This window comes from Alosa sapidissima, chromosome 5, assembly GCF_018492685.1.
Source record: "Alosa sapidissima isolate fAloSap1 chromosome 5, fAloSap1.pri, whole genome shotgun sequence".
NCBI lineage: Eukaryota > Metazoa > Chordata > Actinopteri > Clupeiformes > Clupeidae > Alosa > Alosa sapidissima.
Genome location: NC_055961.1, coordinates 34,399,999 through 34,419,053, shown reverse-complemented (window position 1 = coordinate 34,419,053; position 19,055 = coordinate 34,399,999). Strand labels below are relative to the sequence as shown.

The following is a 19,055-nucleotide window of genomic DNA, read 5'->3' as shown; positions in this document are numbered from 1 at the left end:
GGGGTCCAGTCCAGTGGATCAGGAGGAGAACCAGGGCTAAAGTAAGATGTCATGTCATGCTTTCTTCTGCACAATTTATAAGGTGCATAGTCAACACATCCACTGTGGCTGCTTTTAGCAGTCTCCTGATCTAGCCTATGCATAAATATACTTCAGAATGAGTATCATTCACAATCAGGGTAAGCGTTTGACATTTTCCGCATACATGACTGTGTACTTTAAAATATGTGATTATGTAGGTCCTACATTGTAGGATTGTAGGTTTCAAGTAGATTTTCATTTTTCAGGCCTAATGAAAAAACAGCTTATCCTGATTGTGACATTAGCCGTAAGATCACATTTGTGTTACTGTGAATAATATGCATTTATTATTGCCATACTGTAATGTAATAGGCTGCATACAGCTTGAAATCACTACGCAGGAGTCAACTCTGAAGCAGCTCTCCATTCACTAGTTTACTGCCTTTATTTAGTGGAACAAGACATCCTGTGATCCCTTCATACAGGACGTATTGTGCAGTTCTGTGAAATCTTTCATGCTGAGGGGACACAACACCCATTAGAAGTATTATGGAATTTTGAACGGCCACTGATGTAAATAGGTCAACACACCCTAGCTAGACAGTGTGCATAGACAATATAGGTCTCAAGTTTTCTGCCTTTCCTTCTGGCTGAAAACACAGTTGAAAAGCTCAAAATGATCTTAACCAACACTTGAATAAGAGGGACACAGAAGCAAATTTCCTCCATTTCTTAGTGAAGAAATGGTGCAGAAATCCTCTGCCAGCTATGCAAACATGCCTGCCTTCCATGTGAGTACGCAATTTTATAATTATCCATTAGATCAACATCATATGCATTCTTGGCATGTTTCTCCACTTGAATCCGTTATGAGACACATCTTAGGAAAAGCTCTTATACTCATAAACACTTCCTATACACAGTATGCTGGATTTTGTGTGTATGAGTTAAATATTTCACTACCCTATTAATAAACAGGATTCACTCCAACAGTAGATCGTCCGCTGTAACCTTGTTTTCTGTGCTGTGATTATCCTTGAGAGCCAATTCCAGCTCACACTAGAAAAAAAAACATGTTCTGGCAAAGAGCTTTGTGATGAAGTATAAATTTAACTGACCTTCCAAACTACTCTAGTGAGAACCAGAGAAGTTGTTCTTTGTTTAACTTTTAATTGGATTTTAATTCCCATTCCAAGGCCATGGCTTTTAATTTGGGAGAAGAACACAAGAGTCTAGTTTGACAAAAGAAATCAGTAGAAATTTATTATTTCCTTTAAATATATGTACAGATTATTTCTACCATCATTCTGCTGCCAAGTATCTGGAGAGCGGTCTTGATTAAGCCTCAAAATGGAGTCCAATGCAGTCCTATCCTTCAAGTCAAAATGATTCTTTTTTGTTGTTGCTAATTTGCTGTCCAAATGTCTGTCATTGCATCTTAACTTTTTTTACCCAATGGGAACCAGTTTGCCTTGAGGCAGTGGTGGTGTTGTGTGTTGTGCATGCACCAGAGGTAGCCAAACAATCCTCTGGGAACTCCAGGACATTTGATTGGTGTAGTCGTCTCCATCCGCTGGCTCAGAACAGTGCAAGCAAATGCAGCGAAACAACATCAGAACACTGCGACTTTCAACACTCGTGTCACTTGCAGATGTCTGGAGAGAAACCCCTAACAAACATGCATGTATGATTGCGCTTGGACAACCATTAAAAAACCACCAAGACATCAATGATGGTTCGCCTCAAATCAAACAGGACACAAGCACATGTATGCCATACCACTTAACAATGCCTTGGCATCACATTGCAATATGTCACTGGCCTTTTGTTCACAAAGCATTTCACTGAAGGACACAAGAGTGATTGGAGAGCTAGGCCCCTGCTACGATACGAAAAGAGAAAATACATTTGCAATACCAATCAATTTGTTCTGGTCTGAAAGAACAACAACAATCAGTCACATTACAGTGAGGCGGGGGGTAATCATTGGCAACAAGTTAATGTCACACAAAATTCGGTGAGTTTTACTAGAAGGCTACATGTCCAAGCTTTTCTACAAAAATGCTTGCTAAGATGTATATTTAAAAAAAAAAAACAGTTAAAAAGACATTTTTTGGATATAATACAGAACTCTGGTTGCCTAAATTTCCCAACATTCCCTCTCTTCAGTATAAATAATTATCAAAGCACAGTTTTCACTCATTCACATCACAGATGTCAAAGATTCACAAACACACCATACGGGTATCCTAGAAACTATACAATAATACATCATACATACTATGGCTGCTAGCATACATACAAATATACATATACGTAAATAGATTGTAATGAAAAACACTTCTTCATTGGAGGCTATGGCACCGTAAATTAACACCATACAACATAAAAAAATAAATGAGATAGACTGAAAGTATTAGACATGTTCATGAGCATCAAAATACGAAAAAAGTCTGTTCCCCTTTCAAAATGTACATAAACAGTACAAGTCTACAAAGTGTTCATGAAGAAAGGGTTTGGCTGACCTTGGATTTCAGTCCCAAATCTAATAACAGTCTGACAAAAGAGCACTACACGCTTATCTCCCTGGCCAGCCAGCGAGGCGATGCAAAAAGGGCACATACATCTTCCGACATCAAAACTAAGGCTGGTCTGATAAAAGGGTATCGTCATTGAACAGCAGCAACAGTATCAACTCTTCATAACCCTCGAGTTATCAGAGACCTACGTCACAATGTGGGCCGACAAAGGGGGATGAGACGGCCCCCCTATTGTCCCCTCTCTGTAATCTCTTCATCCAATCTCTATGGTCCACGTCAGACACTTCCTGTGGTGTCCTCCGCGAGTGCTCCCAATGACTCGTTAGGGAGCGAAAGGTTTGCTCTTATGTGCCGTTCTTTACAGGGAAAGTCTTTGGCAGCAGCAGCGGTGGTGGCAACGGCGGCGGAAGCCGAGCGAGTTGGTCAGATCCTCATCTCGGAGTCGTCGCTGTGGTCCGTGGTGCTGATCATGGAGGCCGAGGGGCCCTGAGTGACCCCGAACGGGGACACGGCCGGCGAGCGGGCAGCCAGTGGCGACAGCGACGGCGAGAAGCTGGGCGACATGGCGGCCGAGGAGATGGAGCCCTCGTGGCTGATAGGCGAGCGCCGTAGCGACGTCAGGTGCGGGAACGTCCGGCCGATGGCCACCGGCTTGGGCGGCACCGACTTGGCGCCGGGGTGAGCGACGGACGTGATGAGAGGCGGTGGGTCTATCCGGGGCTTGGGGTCAGTCTTGGCCTTGGGCTGGAAGGGTCTGCGAGGGTTATTGGGCGGTATGCTCTCGTCCTTGAGCCGGGCGATCTCTGTGAAGACGTTAGCCAGCGGCTGGAACTGCGGGCACCAGTTGAGCAAATAGTCCCAGTTGTAGCTGCCCCGTAACTCCTCGTCACTGGCCACGATGGCGGTCAGAGAGCCGTCCACTGGCGGCTTCCCATCCTCGGGGAAGGTGTAGTCCTTCGGATGGGAGACATTCAACCCCCTGCCCACACCCAGGTATCCACCACCCTCATCCCTGTAGACGGGCAGCTGACCCGAGAGTAGGGTCCCACTGAGACTGCCCAGTTTCTTCCCTTTGAACCACTGGCTGGCGTCCAGGGCTCCCGGCTCACAGGAGATGTCGGACAGCTGGTCCGCGTCCTGCTGGATGCCCGAGTCGGGCCCTCGGGCGGAGATGTGCTCCTGCATGGAGGACGTGATGCTGGCCACGCGCGGGTACTCGTTGATCATCCGGATCTCGTCGTCCTCGGCGGCCTCCGCTGAGCCTCTTCCACTGGAGTGGGAGGGGTCCAGGGAACCCCCGCGGGGGTAGGTGGCTCCACCTGCCCCACCCTGGTCACCTCCATAACCGGGAAGGGTTTGGTGATAGATCCTCTCCCCTCCTGCAGACTTGGAGTCATCCAGCTTTTGCATGGCCGTGCCTGAGGTGGTGTTGCCAGTGTCCTGGCCTTTCTTCCTGCGTTTGGACTTCACAACGTACAGGGCAATGGCAATGATGACCAGAATGACCACAACACCAAGGGAGGCAGCGATGATGCATATCAGAAGGATGTTAAGATCTGGCGCCAGGCCAAAGTTGGTGTTTGTCACATCGATGGACAGCTGAGCTGTGGTCACTCGAGAAGTATCCAGGGGGCCATGCGCTGTTATATCTACCGTCATCAAACGAGTCTCCCTCTTTGAGCGGCCAGACCCACTCGAACTGTCCATCTTGAGGAAGACCACCCCTGAGGTCTTATTTACATCGAAGTACGGCGAGGGATTAGGGAAGGAGTAGAGCACTATGCCGTCCACCCCTCCGTCTTCATCCATGGCCTGGACTTGACCAATGCTCTGGCCCTTCTTGGCTCCCTCTGGGATGACAAAGGAGAAGTCGGTGGTCGTGAACATTGGATCGTACTCGTCCACGCCTGTGACGTACACCTGTATAGTGACCGTGGCCGAGTTATTGCCGGCATCTACTGCCACTGCTACGAAACTAAAGGAGTTGATCTTCTCAAAGTCAAAGGTTGTGCGAGTGCTCACTTCACCAGTGGTCTGGTCAATCAGGAAGGAGTCCCTTCCCAAGCCGGAACGATCCACCATGAAGTACTTCAGCTGCCCATAGATTCCGGTGTCGTAGTCGATGGCATGGAGCACAGTGACGGGTGAATTCGGTGGCTGGTTCTCCCGGATGTTTGCGGTCATGGTCTCGATAGGAAAATACGGCCGGTTGTCGTTGACGTCCTTCACTTCCAGGGTGACTGGTGCTAGGGCAAAATGGCCGTGGCCGTCTGACGCCTGGACAATAACCACGTGTGAGGACCGGCTCTCGCGGTCCAGTGACCGCTGCAGACGCAGCGCTCCCGTCCACTGGTCGATGAAGAACAGCTCCATCTCGTCGCCCGAACTGATGCTGTACTGGATCTCGGCGTTCGGAGCCGAGTCTGGGTCGGTGGCGGTCAGACGGAGAACCTCCGTGCCTGACCCTGCGCCCTCACTCAGCGCCACCGCGTACTCGGCGCGGCTGAACACGGGTGGGTTGTCGTTGACGTCGCTGACGGTGATGACGGCGGGGACGCTGGAGCTGCGCTGGGGCACTCCGCGGTCCGACACGACGATGGTCAGGTTGTAGCGCGACGTGGTCTCAAAGTCGAGTGGCTCGGCGAGTATCAGCGTGCCCACCGTCTGGAAGCCGTGCCCCTCGATGAAGCGTACGCTGCTCTCGATCTGAAAGGCGTTCCCAGAGTTGCCGCTGGCGATGGCAAAGTCGAAGCCGGAATTCTCCTGTGACAGGTCTCCATCCACGGCCTCCAGCGTTAAGATGGTGGCTCCAGGGAGCTGGTCCTCGGACACAGTGGCCCGGTACTCCGACTGGTGGAACATGGGGGCGTTGTCGTTGACGTCGGTCAGCTGGACCTGCACGGTGGTGATGGAGGACAGGGATGGGGTCCCTCCATCTCGAGCCTCAATGACGACATTCACAGAGGGGCGCTCGGGGTCAAACTCTGCTTTTTCATTGATGAAGAGGGTGCCTGTGAAAAAAAATAAACATAAGACATAAACATCAGCACTTCACAACTGATTAGGACAATATCAATAAACAATTTACTGTTACATAAAGGTAGCAGGCAGCATTTATGGTAGGCTTTAAATCATTTATTTATAGTATTTTATCAAACTTTTTCCTGGCATTGAACTGCCATGCCACCCTTGTTTAAACACAGAATTAAAGAGAAAAAAATGCACTGAGCATCTCACCATTATTAGGGTTGATATAAAAGCCATCTCTTGTAGATGACATCACTCGGTAGGTGACCTTTCCGTTCTCGCCTGAGTCTCGGTCAGTGGCCGTCACGGTGACGATAGGACTTCCAGGTGGAGAATGCTCTGGCAGGGTTACCTGGGAAATAAAAACAAGTCTATGTCATGTACAGTTTACAGCAAGGAGGAAAGGACCTATAAAAGCCTTCATCCTAATTCATCTCCACTCCCTCCCCAAAGTCCCTCCTCGTTAAAAGTGAAGTCATTTCCACTCACACTGGTAAACCTCAACAGTCATATTCATGTTGAGACTGACTATAAAAAAGTATTTTTTACAGTGAGTTTGTGTATACAAGAACAAATTACCCAGTTAGGTTAATTCAATTCCATCAAATTTAATAAGGTGTGAATATCTGGAAAACCTACAACCTCTGGAGCAATAAATAAACCTTAGTAGACACTTTCAATTGAAAGATTCAAATGAAACGCAAACTGATGCAAATAAATGTAAAGTGACACACAACAAAAAACAGATCCCATATGATTACTTTTAAAAAGTCTGACACATATACAGACTCATTGAAGTGTTTCAAATAAGGGAGGCTTAAAGCTGAGGTAATGTGCTAACATTCATTGGGTTCAACGGGCCACCCAATAACTGTTATTCACCTGGTAGAGATCCTGGCTGAACGTGGGGACATTATCATTCACATCCTCCACCAGGATGGTGAGGTTGGCTTCACTCTTGTGCTTAGAGTCCGAGGCCTGGATGGTCAGAGTGTACCACGTCTTCTCCTCGAAGTCGAGCGGAGCCGTCAGGGACACTCTGCCGTTGAAGCGGTGGATTCCGAACTTCCCTTGTGACGGCGCGTCCAGCTGGAGGGAGTAGGACAGGGCGGGGCTCGAGTCAACGTCGTTCCCCGTCACCATGGTTATCTCCGTGCCGATCAGGGAGTCTGAGGGGTGGGCAGAGGCAGACAGAGATAGCTCTCTCAGACAGGGTGACGAGTGAGGAGAAGCAGTGGCAGGGGAGTAGGAACACTTAATACCTCTTGATAACTATCATGTGTGAACCAGAGTGCTCTTGAAAAGGCACTGAGATATGGAAATGGTTATGGTCAGGAGAAGTGAACGGTTGTTTTAAGTCTTTGCTGAGCTAAAATAAGTCCTGGTCATAAGTGAAGTAGTATATGTATGGGGCAGCATGGACAATCACTCACTCTCTGGCACGCGCACTTCCAGAGGCAGGGGGATGGTGGGGCTGTTGTCATTGAGGTCAACGATGATCACAGTCAGGACAGCAGTGCTGGTCAATCTTGGGCTGCCCCGGTCCGTCGCCGTAACAACAAGCCTGTCCAAAGGAACACTTCCAAGGTTAGAGCATTGAGATCAACTTGACTGTGTTTTTTTTTTTTTAAATCTCCTACAGCTGTAATTTTTTGTCCTTTTATTCTACCCCTAAAAAAACACGTAAAAAGAAAGAATGAATTTATTTTCAGGGGAAGGACAAAAAGAACACACTGATAAAATAAACTTGAACCACCAGCGGGTCAAAATATGTGGGAAATGAAACTCCCAGCGCGAGCAGAGGGGAGCACTTCTGAATCAAAACACATGGGGAAAGCCGAGAGGGCCGAAGCCCATCACACACAGGGTGATAACGCCACTGAGAGAGAGGGGGAGAGAGAGACAGAAAGAGAGAGAGAGAGAGAAATAGAGCGCAGGAGGGAGGACTGGTACATTCCACAAAGCAGGGGAACGAAGCCCCCAAAGAGCTATGACTTCACTTTGCTGCACTGCAAGACAAGGAACACACACTCGCACACACACACACTCACACACACACACACACACACACACACACACACACACACTCACTTGGTCTGGGTCCAGATCTCGCGATCCATGATGGCCGCTGTGGTTATGCTGCCCGTCACAGGGTCGATCTTGAAGAGGCCACTCATGCTGGAAGACTGGATAGAGTAGGTCACCTGACCGTTCTGCCCCTGGTCCACATCCTCGGCCAAGACCTGTGAGGCAAAACGGTTAACTCAAACTCCCATGATTACAGGGTGTGGACTTTCATTGGACAGTGGGAAGCCATGTGATAATATAAACATCTTAACCAGATCTTTTAAATACTCTGGAAACTGTGTTTGCACATCATTAACTCATTTGGAAAGACGCCATGTTGACTGTGGGAGGCCTGACCTGGATGATGGGGGCATCGTAGCCCTGTGCCTCGCGCATGTAGGCCACGTAGTTCTGCAGCTGGAAGCGCGGGAGGTTGTCATTGACGTCCTGCAGAATGAGGTTGAGGGCCATGAAAGAGCTGGAGGATGCAGTCTCAGCCTTCACCACTAGGCGGAGTCTTGGGGTGTCCTCAAAGTCCAAACCACTGGAGCTCTGAACCCAGATCTCACCTACAGGGGAAAGCAGGTATATGGCCAGTTCTGAGATATGTCTCTAGGCATCTATAATAAATAATGCAATGAATTCAGAGGAACACATAAAAAACAGGATGTGGTGGACTTTATCTGCACCTTGGACTATGCTTCTCCTGTGAATTTAAAACTGCTTGTCAGTGCCATGCTGAACCCTCTTCCAGGAAATCTCCTAGAGGCTCTCTCTCTCTCTCTATGTCTCGCTGTGTGCGGCTTCACTCACCAGTGTTTGCGCTGATGCTGAAAGACTGCAGTCTGTTTCCGCTGAAGATGCTGTAGCTGATGCCTTTGCGGGAGCCGTCTGGGAACTGGGCCTGGGCCTGTGCCACCTGCGTGCCTGCAGGACGAGAGGGCCACAGTTAACTCTTCACTCCAGCACTAGGGCAGCCCACAGACTGAGGGGAATTCTGTTTTTTTATTTTTTATCCTTTTTTTCTGTTTTTTTCTACTTTTCTAGGAAAAATATGGTTGTTCTTGGTTGTTCATGGTTCTTCCTTTTCTTATTCCAGAAAGGTGAGCAAAAACATTTTCCCACACAATTTAGACATACTTTGCCAAGAATTATATTATTGCATCATATCCACACTATTAATCTTTCAATAACTATTTCATGTAATTGTCATTGTTTTATTGGGATTTCTAATCTATTAAGAGACTTGTTAGGAGACAGGAGAAGTGAACCGTGTAACTGACCTTTGGCTGCATTCTCTAGCAGGCTCACATCTCTGGCCGTGCGGGAGAAACGGACACCGCTGTAGTCCTGCTCCTTCACATAGATGATGACCACCCCCAGGGAGGACTGGGACGGGCTGCCCTGGTCCATGGCCTCCACGATGAGGGTGCGATGGGCCTGTGAGAGGCCGTTGAGAGCCTCCGTGGCCCGGATCTCCCCGGTCAGTGAGTTGATGGTGAAGCCCCTCACTGGACTCGCGAAGCGGTAGAAAACGGAACCGTTGGCGCCGAAGTCCTTGTCCTCGGCGCGCATGGTGGCCACCACCTGATGCACGGCCACGGTCCTGCTGGACACGTTAAGGACGAGGGGGTCCTGGATGAAGAACGGTGCGTTGTCGTTGACGTCCAGCACGGTGACGGTCACCTGGGTGGTGGCGTTGCGCGGCGAGGCCGGGGAGCAGTCGACGGCGACCACCTGGAAGCTGTAGGAGCTCCGCCGCTCGCGGTCCAGCGGCGCCGCCGTGGTAACGCGGCCCGTGTCCGGGTCAATGGCGAACGCCCCGCCGGCCTCCTGACTCAGGAAGTACATGATCTTCCCGTTGTCCCCGTCGTCCGCATCCGAGGCGAACACCTCCAGCACCAGGGAGCCCTCGGCCGCGTCCTCGGAGATGTCGACCGCGTGGCTAGCGCTCGGGAACGCCGGGCTGTTGTCGTTGACGTCCAGCACGGAGATCTGCACCTGGGTCACGCTGCTGAGGGGGGGCGTGCCACGGTCCTGGGCCGCCACCTCCAGAGTGTAGCTGGCCCGGCTCTCGCGGTCTAAGCCTCGGGACGTGGACAGCGCTCCGGACACCCTGTCCAGCTGGAAGTCTCCATCAGGATCGCCAGCTGCAGAAAAGGGATAGAGAGAGGACACGACATGAACATCCACTGGAGGTTCAGTGGCCTGGAACAACCCTTCAGAGTGTTATAAAAGCAGAACACGTGTGTGCATATATCTTCACAACTCATTCACAACTATAAAAGTACTCTTATTAAAATGCTTTCAATGCAAACATGAGCCAATGCCATCAGCACTACAGATAAACCATATCATATGCCACTTTGTCATATGCTTGGTGCTGCATTTTGAGTGCACATATAAGTCAATGTTTAGAATGTGTTATGATAATAATAAAGTCATTTGAAAATGATTTTGACAACTTAATAAACAGATAAAGCCCTTCACATACAGCTGCAGAGCACCGAGTCATCCAGTCCCACAACTCAAACGTGACTGTTTTTTTTAAAATGACCTATCATGGTATGAAACACAATAGAACCCAGGGTGCATATTATTCCAAAGAGCACTCCAAGCTTAACCACATGCTCAAACTCAACACCACAGACACACACTGAGCTTTATCTTCACTTCAAAAACAAGAACTTTGAGGCTATCCCAGGTGAATCTTGTGAGATAAATAAGTAAGCTTATGTCAGATCTAAAGCCCTTGGTGAACACTTTGGTGTTTCTTTGAAGATGTCACCGCAAACAGGTCAAACTCCCAAATGATGAATGCTAGCAAGTCTATATTCTACACTCATACAGACTCCTGCTGTTACTGTGATGATCACACGCTCACATACACACCTGCATGAACACACATAGTCACCACAACCCTTCACACACACTCACTCTCTTACACACACACACACACACACAAATATACACACTGTGTCAGATCTGGTGACAGTAAGATTTTAGTCTTTCCCAGGTAAATCCACTGAGCTTTAGGTATCTCATTCTCTGCTGAAACTCATGAGCCAGACCCCTGTGTTCCCCATGTGAGTTCCACCTGCGAGGGAATCCCACCTGATGCATATACAAGATGTCAGATTATGTGCACTAATGAGGTATACCGTGATCCACTTCAGAAACCAGGCCATTCTCACCGAGGATGCGGGGAGAAAACATCTATTGTTAAATCACCCTAGAGGTTTACAGGAGCAAAATTCTTTTCGGGAATACTAATGAAAGTACATCACGAGTTGTTCTAGTAGAGTAGGAGTGCAAGGCTATGGGAAAGCAGCACACATACAGTAACAGCTATTCTATGTCTATGGTCCTGTACTCCACTGCCCCACACAGATGATAAACCCATAACGATGGAATAGTATTTTACTATATTAGCTCACAATAATATTAGCTCACAGCTATAAACAACCAGTGCTTTCAGGCCAGGGACTACTGGACCTATATGATCCTGCACTCCATTGTCCAAAAGTACTAAAATATGAGTAAGAAGGATGGTATGTGCACACTGGAGATCAAAGCGAGATGACCGCCATACCTATGATCCGGTACTCCAGCACTCCGCCCTCTCCTGTGTCCAGGTCCGTGGCTCGAAGGACACACAGCTCCACGGGCGCCTGGTTCTCGGGAACCTCCAGGCTGTGCTGGGGCCGGCCGAACACTGGCGCGTTGTCATTCTCGTCCAGCACCGAGATGAGCACCGTGGCTTTGGCGAAGTTTGGCGGCATACCGCCGTCCTTGGCATAGACTGAAGCGACAACACGATCAGTTAGAACAAAGCAGGTGTGGGAGAGGTAAGTGTGGTGGGTCGGTGATTGGAAAATGTCGGCAGCAGTTGCAAAACCGCACTGTTACTGTGACTGTACCTGTTAGAGTGTAGTGGTCCTGTTTCTCCCTGTCCAGGGCTTCGGTGACCGTGATGACGCCCGTCTCTGGGTTGATGGTGAACCCTTCTTCAGACACTCCCCCATAAGTGACATGTCCATTTGTTCCTGAGAAAAACACAACGGATTATCAGTGCTGACCTCCAGCTGACCTCCAGCTGACCTCCAGTATATAGTTTTTATGTACCCATCATCTATTTTTAGATAATATTGCAAGATGAGGGTTGAAGTTGAATGCTATCACTCAAGAAAAACTATTTGTAAGTTGACTTTGTGTAGTCAACTAAAATGTAAGAATGTAAACAAGTAAAACTTATTAACTAAATGAAAAGCTTTTCCTTACACCTGCAAATACTCTATGTGTTTCATTAAGATAAATAATATATATTTTTATAGACTTTCCATTGGTCAACCAAAATCTTAAATACGGACTACTAAAACATGTGTTGCTCGGAATTGTTTTTCTGAAAAGACAGAAAAATAAATATACTCCATATGTTTCACTAACAGCTCAGTGTGCTGAGAAAGCATTTGACACAAGTTTGCACTTTCTCTTGGTCTCTGTCATTCTCTCTCCCTTTTCTCTCCTCGGTCCTTGGCACCCGTTTGCCCGATTGCGTGCAAAGTGAGAGGGCTTTGGCAAACAACACCTCCTTACTTCACTAATAGTTCCTGGACAGGGAGTTTATAATCGTCCTGTTTCATATTCTCCTGACTCAGACTGTCAGAATGCGGCCCACACCCCCTTTCCAGTGTTTGATTAAAAACAAACACTGCTGTCTTACAATGTGGCAACACAGCGTTACATTATTCCCCCTTTAAAACAAGCCAGCACTGAATCAGGGAATAGTGTTTACTGGACAGTGTCTGCAGCTAAACAAGACATGACTGAATGCAGGAGAAATGTTTCCTCCGCTACAGGGGGAATGCAGGCCAATGTCATCGCATAGGTTGCTTAGGAACGCCGCGGTCACCTTGGTCACGATCCGTGGCCGAGACAATGAGGACAGTGCTTCCGGGTTCCTGGTTCTCCTGGATCTGGGCCTCGAACTGGCTCTTCTCGAACAGCGGAGCCTCGTCATTCACGTCAATCACCTGGACAGACAGCACCTGCGTGGTGGAGTGCTGGGGCATTCCGTGGTCCTCGGCGACGATGGTCAGGTTGAAGGTTTCCTGCTCTTCCCGGTCTAGGGCTTTGAGGATAGAGAGAGAACCTGGGGGGGGGGGGGGGGGGGAAGAAAAGGAAGTAAAAAAAGAAGAAAGGAAGAGAGAAGGGAGTGAGAAGAAAAAGTGTGGTCATAAAAAGTTTTTTTTTTTTTTTCGTGTGGTTTATCTGCAGAAGCCAAGCAAAAGGTTAATGCATGCAAGGAAAGAACTTAAACCAGCTCCCACATCTGCAAAAAGGTGTAAGCTGAAGCTGTAAGTTGCATTGGAAGAATACATTTTCAATACACACAATACACAAGTGTATTAATGAGTACACGGACACACACATACATGCACACACACACACACACACACACACACCCACACACACACACACACGCACACACGCACACACACACACACACACACACACACACACACACACACACACACAAAAAACATAAACCAAGGTGTTCACACTACCAGTGAGAGTGTTTGGAGTTGCATACTTTAGGGAGCTGTAAAAGTGTTTTGGCTGCAACTTCTATTTTTCCATACTGAGAGTGGCAGTAAACACACTCATTTCTAGCGTACCAAGAGACATCTACATAATAGACCTGACCATGATATAAACACAAAAAAAAAACGTATCATGAAATACACAGCGCACCACACAAACCACTAATATACAAACATTCAAGGCTCCACAATGACATTTTCAGATAGCGCTTTCCTTAACCATTCAAATATGAGTCCAAAAATAGTACATTTTAAGCACTGTCTTACCAAACACTACTTAACACTTTCCATTCACTAAAACACCCTTTTTGTAGCTCTTCTTGACGGTTAGTGGTTGAACTGAGGTGAGAGTTTCTGAGAGTTTAAACAGAAGCACCAACGTGATGATGCAGAGCTGTTTGCTTATGGGAGACATCTGCGTATGGGCTTTTATTTATAATTCACTCGACACACTTTTGCCTTAAACACTTCAGCCGCTGTTTGGGTTTGCTTCCGTTCCCCGCACCCTCCCCTGCTCTGAGGGCTCTGCTTATGCGCTTAATGGCCGAACCAGCCCCCGGCCAGACCACCACCACCGACAAACACTCGAAAATACCCCAGTCTCTGGTCAGTATCAGTCCATTATAACCCACACTGGTCACAGCGCCTAAAACTCAACGCACAATCGTGGGCTGGACAGAAAACGTGTATGCTTAAAGGCATTCATTTATGAATCATTTGACATTAATGGAATAAAAAGGTTTCCCCAGCTGGCAAATGGATTAAACATCGTTGTCGTTTCAATCCAATCCAGGGGTGTGCATTAAAGTAGGTCTATATTAGCACTCTTTGATGATGGGGAAATTTTACGCTAATGGACGTTATTCATCAAATCAAAGGGGCGCCACGTATGGGCCTTCCCAACTCAAATAAAACTCACACTCCCATGACTATAAAGCTTTCATGAAAATTACTCTTTCATGCAAAGCAAATCGGCCTGGAGAGGTGAAAAAAGCAATAAAGCACTCCAAACAGATGTGGAAATGAAGACGTTAGCAGAAGCAGGAGCAGGAGCTGAGGGCGGTGGCTGCTGTTAGTCCATCTCTTACCGGTGTTTGGGTTGAGGCTAAATCTGCCGGCGGTGTTGCCCGTCTGGATGCGGTAAGACACGCGTCCGTTCTCGCCCTGGTCAGCGTCGCGGGCCATGACGTAGAGCACAACGAAGCCCACCGGCTGGTCCTCCATGACGCTGACGGCGGCGGGCGAGCTGAAGACGGGCGCGTTGTCGTTCTCGTCCGTCACGTAAATGCGCGCCGTCACTGACCCCCAGCGCCTCTGGCTCGGGTCCTGGCAGGAGTCGGTGGCCCGGACCACCAGGAAGAGAGACGAGGTGGCCTCGTGGTCCAGCTCCTGGCCCAGGGTGAGCACCCCGGTGGTGGGGTCAAGGGTCAGGAGGTCAGGGTTGTCAGGCCAGCGCTGGTGGACGGAGTAGCGCACCTCGCTGTTAGGGCCACTGCCATCGGCATCGGTGGCCTGGAAGGTGTAGATGGACGAGCCGGCCGGCGTGTTCTCAGGGATGACGATGGTGACCGGGTCTTCGGGGAAGTGGGGCGCGTGGTCGTTGCTGTCCTGCACGTTGATGTCGAGATGCACCATGTGGGTGCTGGGGTAGGCCTTGGAGAAGTCGTCCACCTCTATCTCGAGTGTGTAGTGGGCGCCCTTCTCGTAGTCCAGCTCGCGCGCCAGGTACACGTCCCCCGTGAGCCGGTCCACCATGAACGTGCCGTCCTCGTCAGTGCCCCCCACCACCAGGTAGGTCACCTGCCCCTCAAGCGGAACGTCCCGATGGTCATGTGATCTCACCGAGCCAATCACAGAGCCAGGTTTGGCACCCTCAACAGAGTTTATTGTCATAGATAAAGTGTTGGGCTTGGGAGAAGCTCTGACAGAACTCTGAACCTGTTGAGAGAAAAACAACAATGGTTGGGATTAGATGTGACAAATAATAATAAAACATGAACGGATGATAAATAATACAGATGATAAAAATTCCCATTATGCACTCTGATGCTCTCCACACCATCAGAAGCATGTCAACAACAGGCCTCAATATCAAAAGGCAGATGGAAAACAATAGCATAGGAACACACTCCACACTGATAAATATAACAACAAACCAAACAGTTCAAAGTTCCGTTGGCAGGGAACAAAAAGATTTACTAACATGTCATCTCTTTTGATAGACCCTGGGACTAGAAACTTGATAACGTTGATCAGATTTCCACTGAGCGACTTATCAATAAAAAAAGTATCCCAAAGTCAACCAAAGTTCTATGAAACAATCTGTTAGATACATATAGCTGAATAGTTTCACTATGATTTGTATCTCTCTCTCTCTCTCTCTCTCTCTCTCTCTTTCTTTCTTTCTCTCTCTCTCTCTCCATCTTTCTCTGCCAGAGCTATGGGGTATGTGTTCAGATAACTCAAATACGACCCAAGCACAACATACATGGGCTGTTTAACCTAAACCAATTTAACTGTAATTAAACTGTCAGATACATGAAAGCGGTGTGAGGTCATTTCCTGCATGCCTCTTCCCATGACTGCCCCCATAAAACCCTCTGAGACGGACAAGTGGAGTGCTGCACTCTCTCTGATCTACATTAATTGACCCATAAATTAGCACACTAGAGCATCTCTGGTGTTGTTGCAAGGCGCAGTGAAATATTCATCTATTCACATCTTTCCATTCACAATTTTCACTTGTAGAGATCTCTTAACGTCGTCATCCACGAGGCACCTTGCTTCACCCAAAAAATACGACATGAAACACAATCTCGCTGTTATTATGATAAAATGTTAGCGTTGTCGAAGAGTCTCCCCTGGGCTCGCTACTGTGTCAGGGAATGGCGATGGTGTGCGTATGTGTGTGTGTGTGTGTGTGTGTGTGTGCATGTGTGTGTGTGTGTGTGCATGTGTGTGTGTGTGTGTGTCGTGTCCGTGATCAGAGGGAGCCGCAGCTGGGCCTCATCACAGGCCATCTGGGAGCGTTTGATCCCAAGGTGCTTTTCCCTCCACTAATCTGAGAGTCACACAAGCACAGCACAGGCAAATCGCAGGCATCTGTTCGCTCTACAATTAGCATCCTGTTCCTCTTTGAACGCTGCACCTCAGCAGAGGCGGAAAAAAAAGGAGACAGAGGTTGAGGGTGTATTCTAATACCGAGAGCACATCAGCTCTTTCTGAAATTCTACAGTTACGGTCATTTTTTACCTCTCTCACTTTTTTTTCCTCAAACAAAAAAGGAACAAATCTCACTTTCTGACAGGTCAGCTGAGGGTGTTGTATATCACCCCTCTGATGTGGCTGCGGCAGTTTCTAGAACTATGCCGTTTGATGAGCTCAATATCACATTCAGGGACATCTCTCACACACCATATGCTGTGTCTGAATAACCTGTGTGCACCTGAGGCGCAAACTCTGGAGTGATTTAGTGAACAAGGTTCAGAAATGTCAAATATATGTTTTCAGTAAGTATGACCATGAAGGTAGCTGATTATGAGAGAGTCGCGTGTGTGACTCGGGAATGTATGGGAATGTTTAACAGATGTATGTGTGCAAGTGTGTGTGTATGTGGTTATGGTTATGGTTATGCTATTTAGCTGACAGATGTATGCCTGTATATGCGTGTGTGTGTGTGTGTGTGTGTGTGTGTGTGTGTGTGTGTGTGTGCGTGTGTATGTGTGTGTGTGTGTGTGTGTGTGTGTGTGTGTGTGTGTGTGTGTAAATGTGCAGCTGTACTCACCTGTATGCGTAGCGTGCTGCTGGAGCTCTGCGGGGGAGCTCCGCGGTCAGAGGCCGACACGGTGAGTGTGTACTCGGCTTTTTCTTGTCGCCTCAGAGGGGAGGCCGAACGCAGCTCCCCCGTGTTTGGGTTCAGAGAGAAACGCTCAGCTCTCGCACCTACACACACACATAAACACACGCACACACACACACACACACACACATACACACACACACACATACACACACATATACATACATAAACAAACACACACATACACACACATACATACATAAACACATACATAAACACACACACACACACACACACACACACACACACACACACACACATACATACATAAACACACACACACACATACACACACACACACATAGACAGACATACACAGGAACAAGTTTAGCTACACAATATGAAACAAATAAATGAATGTGGTATGGATCTAAGGGCATAGACATGCTGGCAAACCTGAGAGGGAATAGAATATGGTGCCGTTCTCCCCCTCATCCGGGTCCTTGGCTTGAATGGTTCCAAGTAGAGTTCCAGGTGGCAGACCTTCCAGAACCTATAGTGGAGAATCATGGAAACGTAGCCACAGTCAGTACTGCAGAGAATGACACAGAACACATGAGCTCACAGGAGGTGTGACACATTGCTCATCTCACCTGAATAAGTGTCTCTTTGCCAGGCTGTGTATGGGTAAAGGCCGGGGCGTTATCGTTGTCGTCCAGAACTGTGATATGTGCTGTGCCTGTAGCGCTGCGTGGTGGAGTGCCACCGTCCTGCACGACCACCACCACCTGGTAACTGGACTGATGCTCTCGGTCCAGTTCTGTGCGAGTACTGATCTCTCCTGTGAGGCAGACACATTGAGAATAAGAAAGATGGAGAGATGGAGAGAGAGAGAGAGGAACAAGGAGAAGGAAAGATTAGACGGAGTCAGAGTAGAAAAGAATGAGAGAATAAATGATGGAGAGAAGGGGGGGTAAAAAGGGGTGGTGGGAAAATAAAAGAAAGAGAAAGCCACAGACAGGGTGATATTTGTAACAGTAATACAGTGGACACGTTTCGGGGAATTTCTGCTACAAATTGGGTCCTTTAATCACGCGCACACGTTCGTTCCGTCCAGCGGGAGCAGCAGGAACGTGGCGTCCCTGCCAGTGCCTGAAGTTTGAGCCAGAGCTTCATCACAGCGAAGCATGGCCTTTCCTGCATACTCTCCTCGTAATCACAACAGGCCTGCTGAGCGCACTGTGCGACTTTCCAAATAAAAGATTAAAGCTTTTTTTAATTAGGAATCGACCACCTGTTTCTTTTTGGTGCAAATTAAAAAAACACTAATCGTTTCACTCTCAGTCTCAGTAGTCTCACCTGTCTGGGAGTTGATCTGGAAATGTCTGTCGCTGTGGAGGAGGCGGTAGGTCAGGCGGCTGTTGAGGCCAGCGTCTCGGTCTGTGGCGGCGACTCTCCCGAAGCCCGTCCCTTCCGGAAGGTTCTCTCGCACGGCCAGGAAGACGCGCTCCTGGGAGAGCCTGGGGGAGTTATCGTTCTCGTCGGTGACAGACACCCGGACGGTGGCGCTGCCCGTCTTCTTCAGGTGCCCGCTGCCGGACGTGGCCAGCACGGTGAGCAGGTAGATGTCCTTCGCCTCCCGGTCCAGCGCACTCTTCACGAACAGCCAACCGCTGTCGGGCAGGATGCCAAAGCCGGCCGCGTCGCCATCTGGCCGCAGGTGATAGGACAGCGGGGCCGATGCCACTGACCCTCCCGAGGCCGCGGCTCCGTTGCTGCCACCTTCCCTGTGTCGGGCGCGCACCTGGAGGAAGCGGCTGTTGAGCGCCGTGCCCTCCTTGAGCTCCACGCGGTAGGTGAGCGTGTCGAACACGGGGCCCTGGTCATTCTCCGCCTGGACGTGCACCACCAGCGTGAAGGTGGCGCTGAGCTGCGGCGCGCCGCTGTCCTTGGCCACCACCAGCAGGTCGTAGCGCGGCACGCTCTCGTACGACAGCG

At 48.8% G+C, this 19,055-nt stretch overlaps 1 protein-coding gene across 2 annotated transcripts in view; it reads right to left on the bottom strand.

Moving 5' to 3' along the window:
• Nucleotides 1-1,257: 1,257 nt before the first annotated feature.
• Nucleotides 1,258-19,055, bottom strand: part of dchs1b (dachsous cadherin-related 1b) — a 95,577-nt gene continuing 77,779 nt past the window's right edge. For both annotated transcript variants that reach the window (XM_042092995.1, XM_042092996.1), the window contains exons 6-21: nt 18,417-19,055; nt 17,711-17,898; nt 17,514-17,610; nt 17,043-17,200; nt 14,347-15,196; nt 12,568-12,807; nt 11,576-11,701; nt 11,248-11,457; nt 8,939-9,805; nt 8,469-8,582; nt 8,013-8,224; nt 7,680-7,831; nt 7,022-7,152; nt 6,471-6,757; nt 5,799-5,940; nt 1,258-5,572 (exon numbers count right to left, since the gene is read on the bottom strand). The exon at nt 18,417-19,055 is cut by the window's right edge and continues 423 nt beyond it. In XM_042092995.1, the coding sequence (XP_041948929.1) occupies nt 2,985-5,572; nt 5,799-5,940; nt 6,471-6,757; nt 7,022-7,152; nt 7,680-7,831; nt 8,013-8,224; nt 8,469-8,582; nt 8,939-9,805; nt 11,248-11,457; nt 11,576-11,701; nt 12,568-12,807; nt 14,347-15,196; nt 17,043-17,200; nt 17,514-17,610; nt 17,711-17,898; nt 18,417-19,055 (7,001 nt within the window). In that variant the 3' untranslated portion in view covers nt 1,258-2,984. The remainder of the gene's footprint in view (nt 5,573-5,798; nt 5,941-6,470; nt 6,758-7,021; nt 7,153-7,679; nt 7,832-8,012; nt 8,225-8,468; nt 8,583-8,938; nt 9,806-11,247; nt 11,458-11,575; nt 11,702-12,567; nt 12,808-14,346; nt 15,197-17,042; nt 17,201-17,513; nt 17,611-17,710; nt 17,899-18,416) is intronic.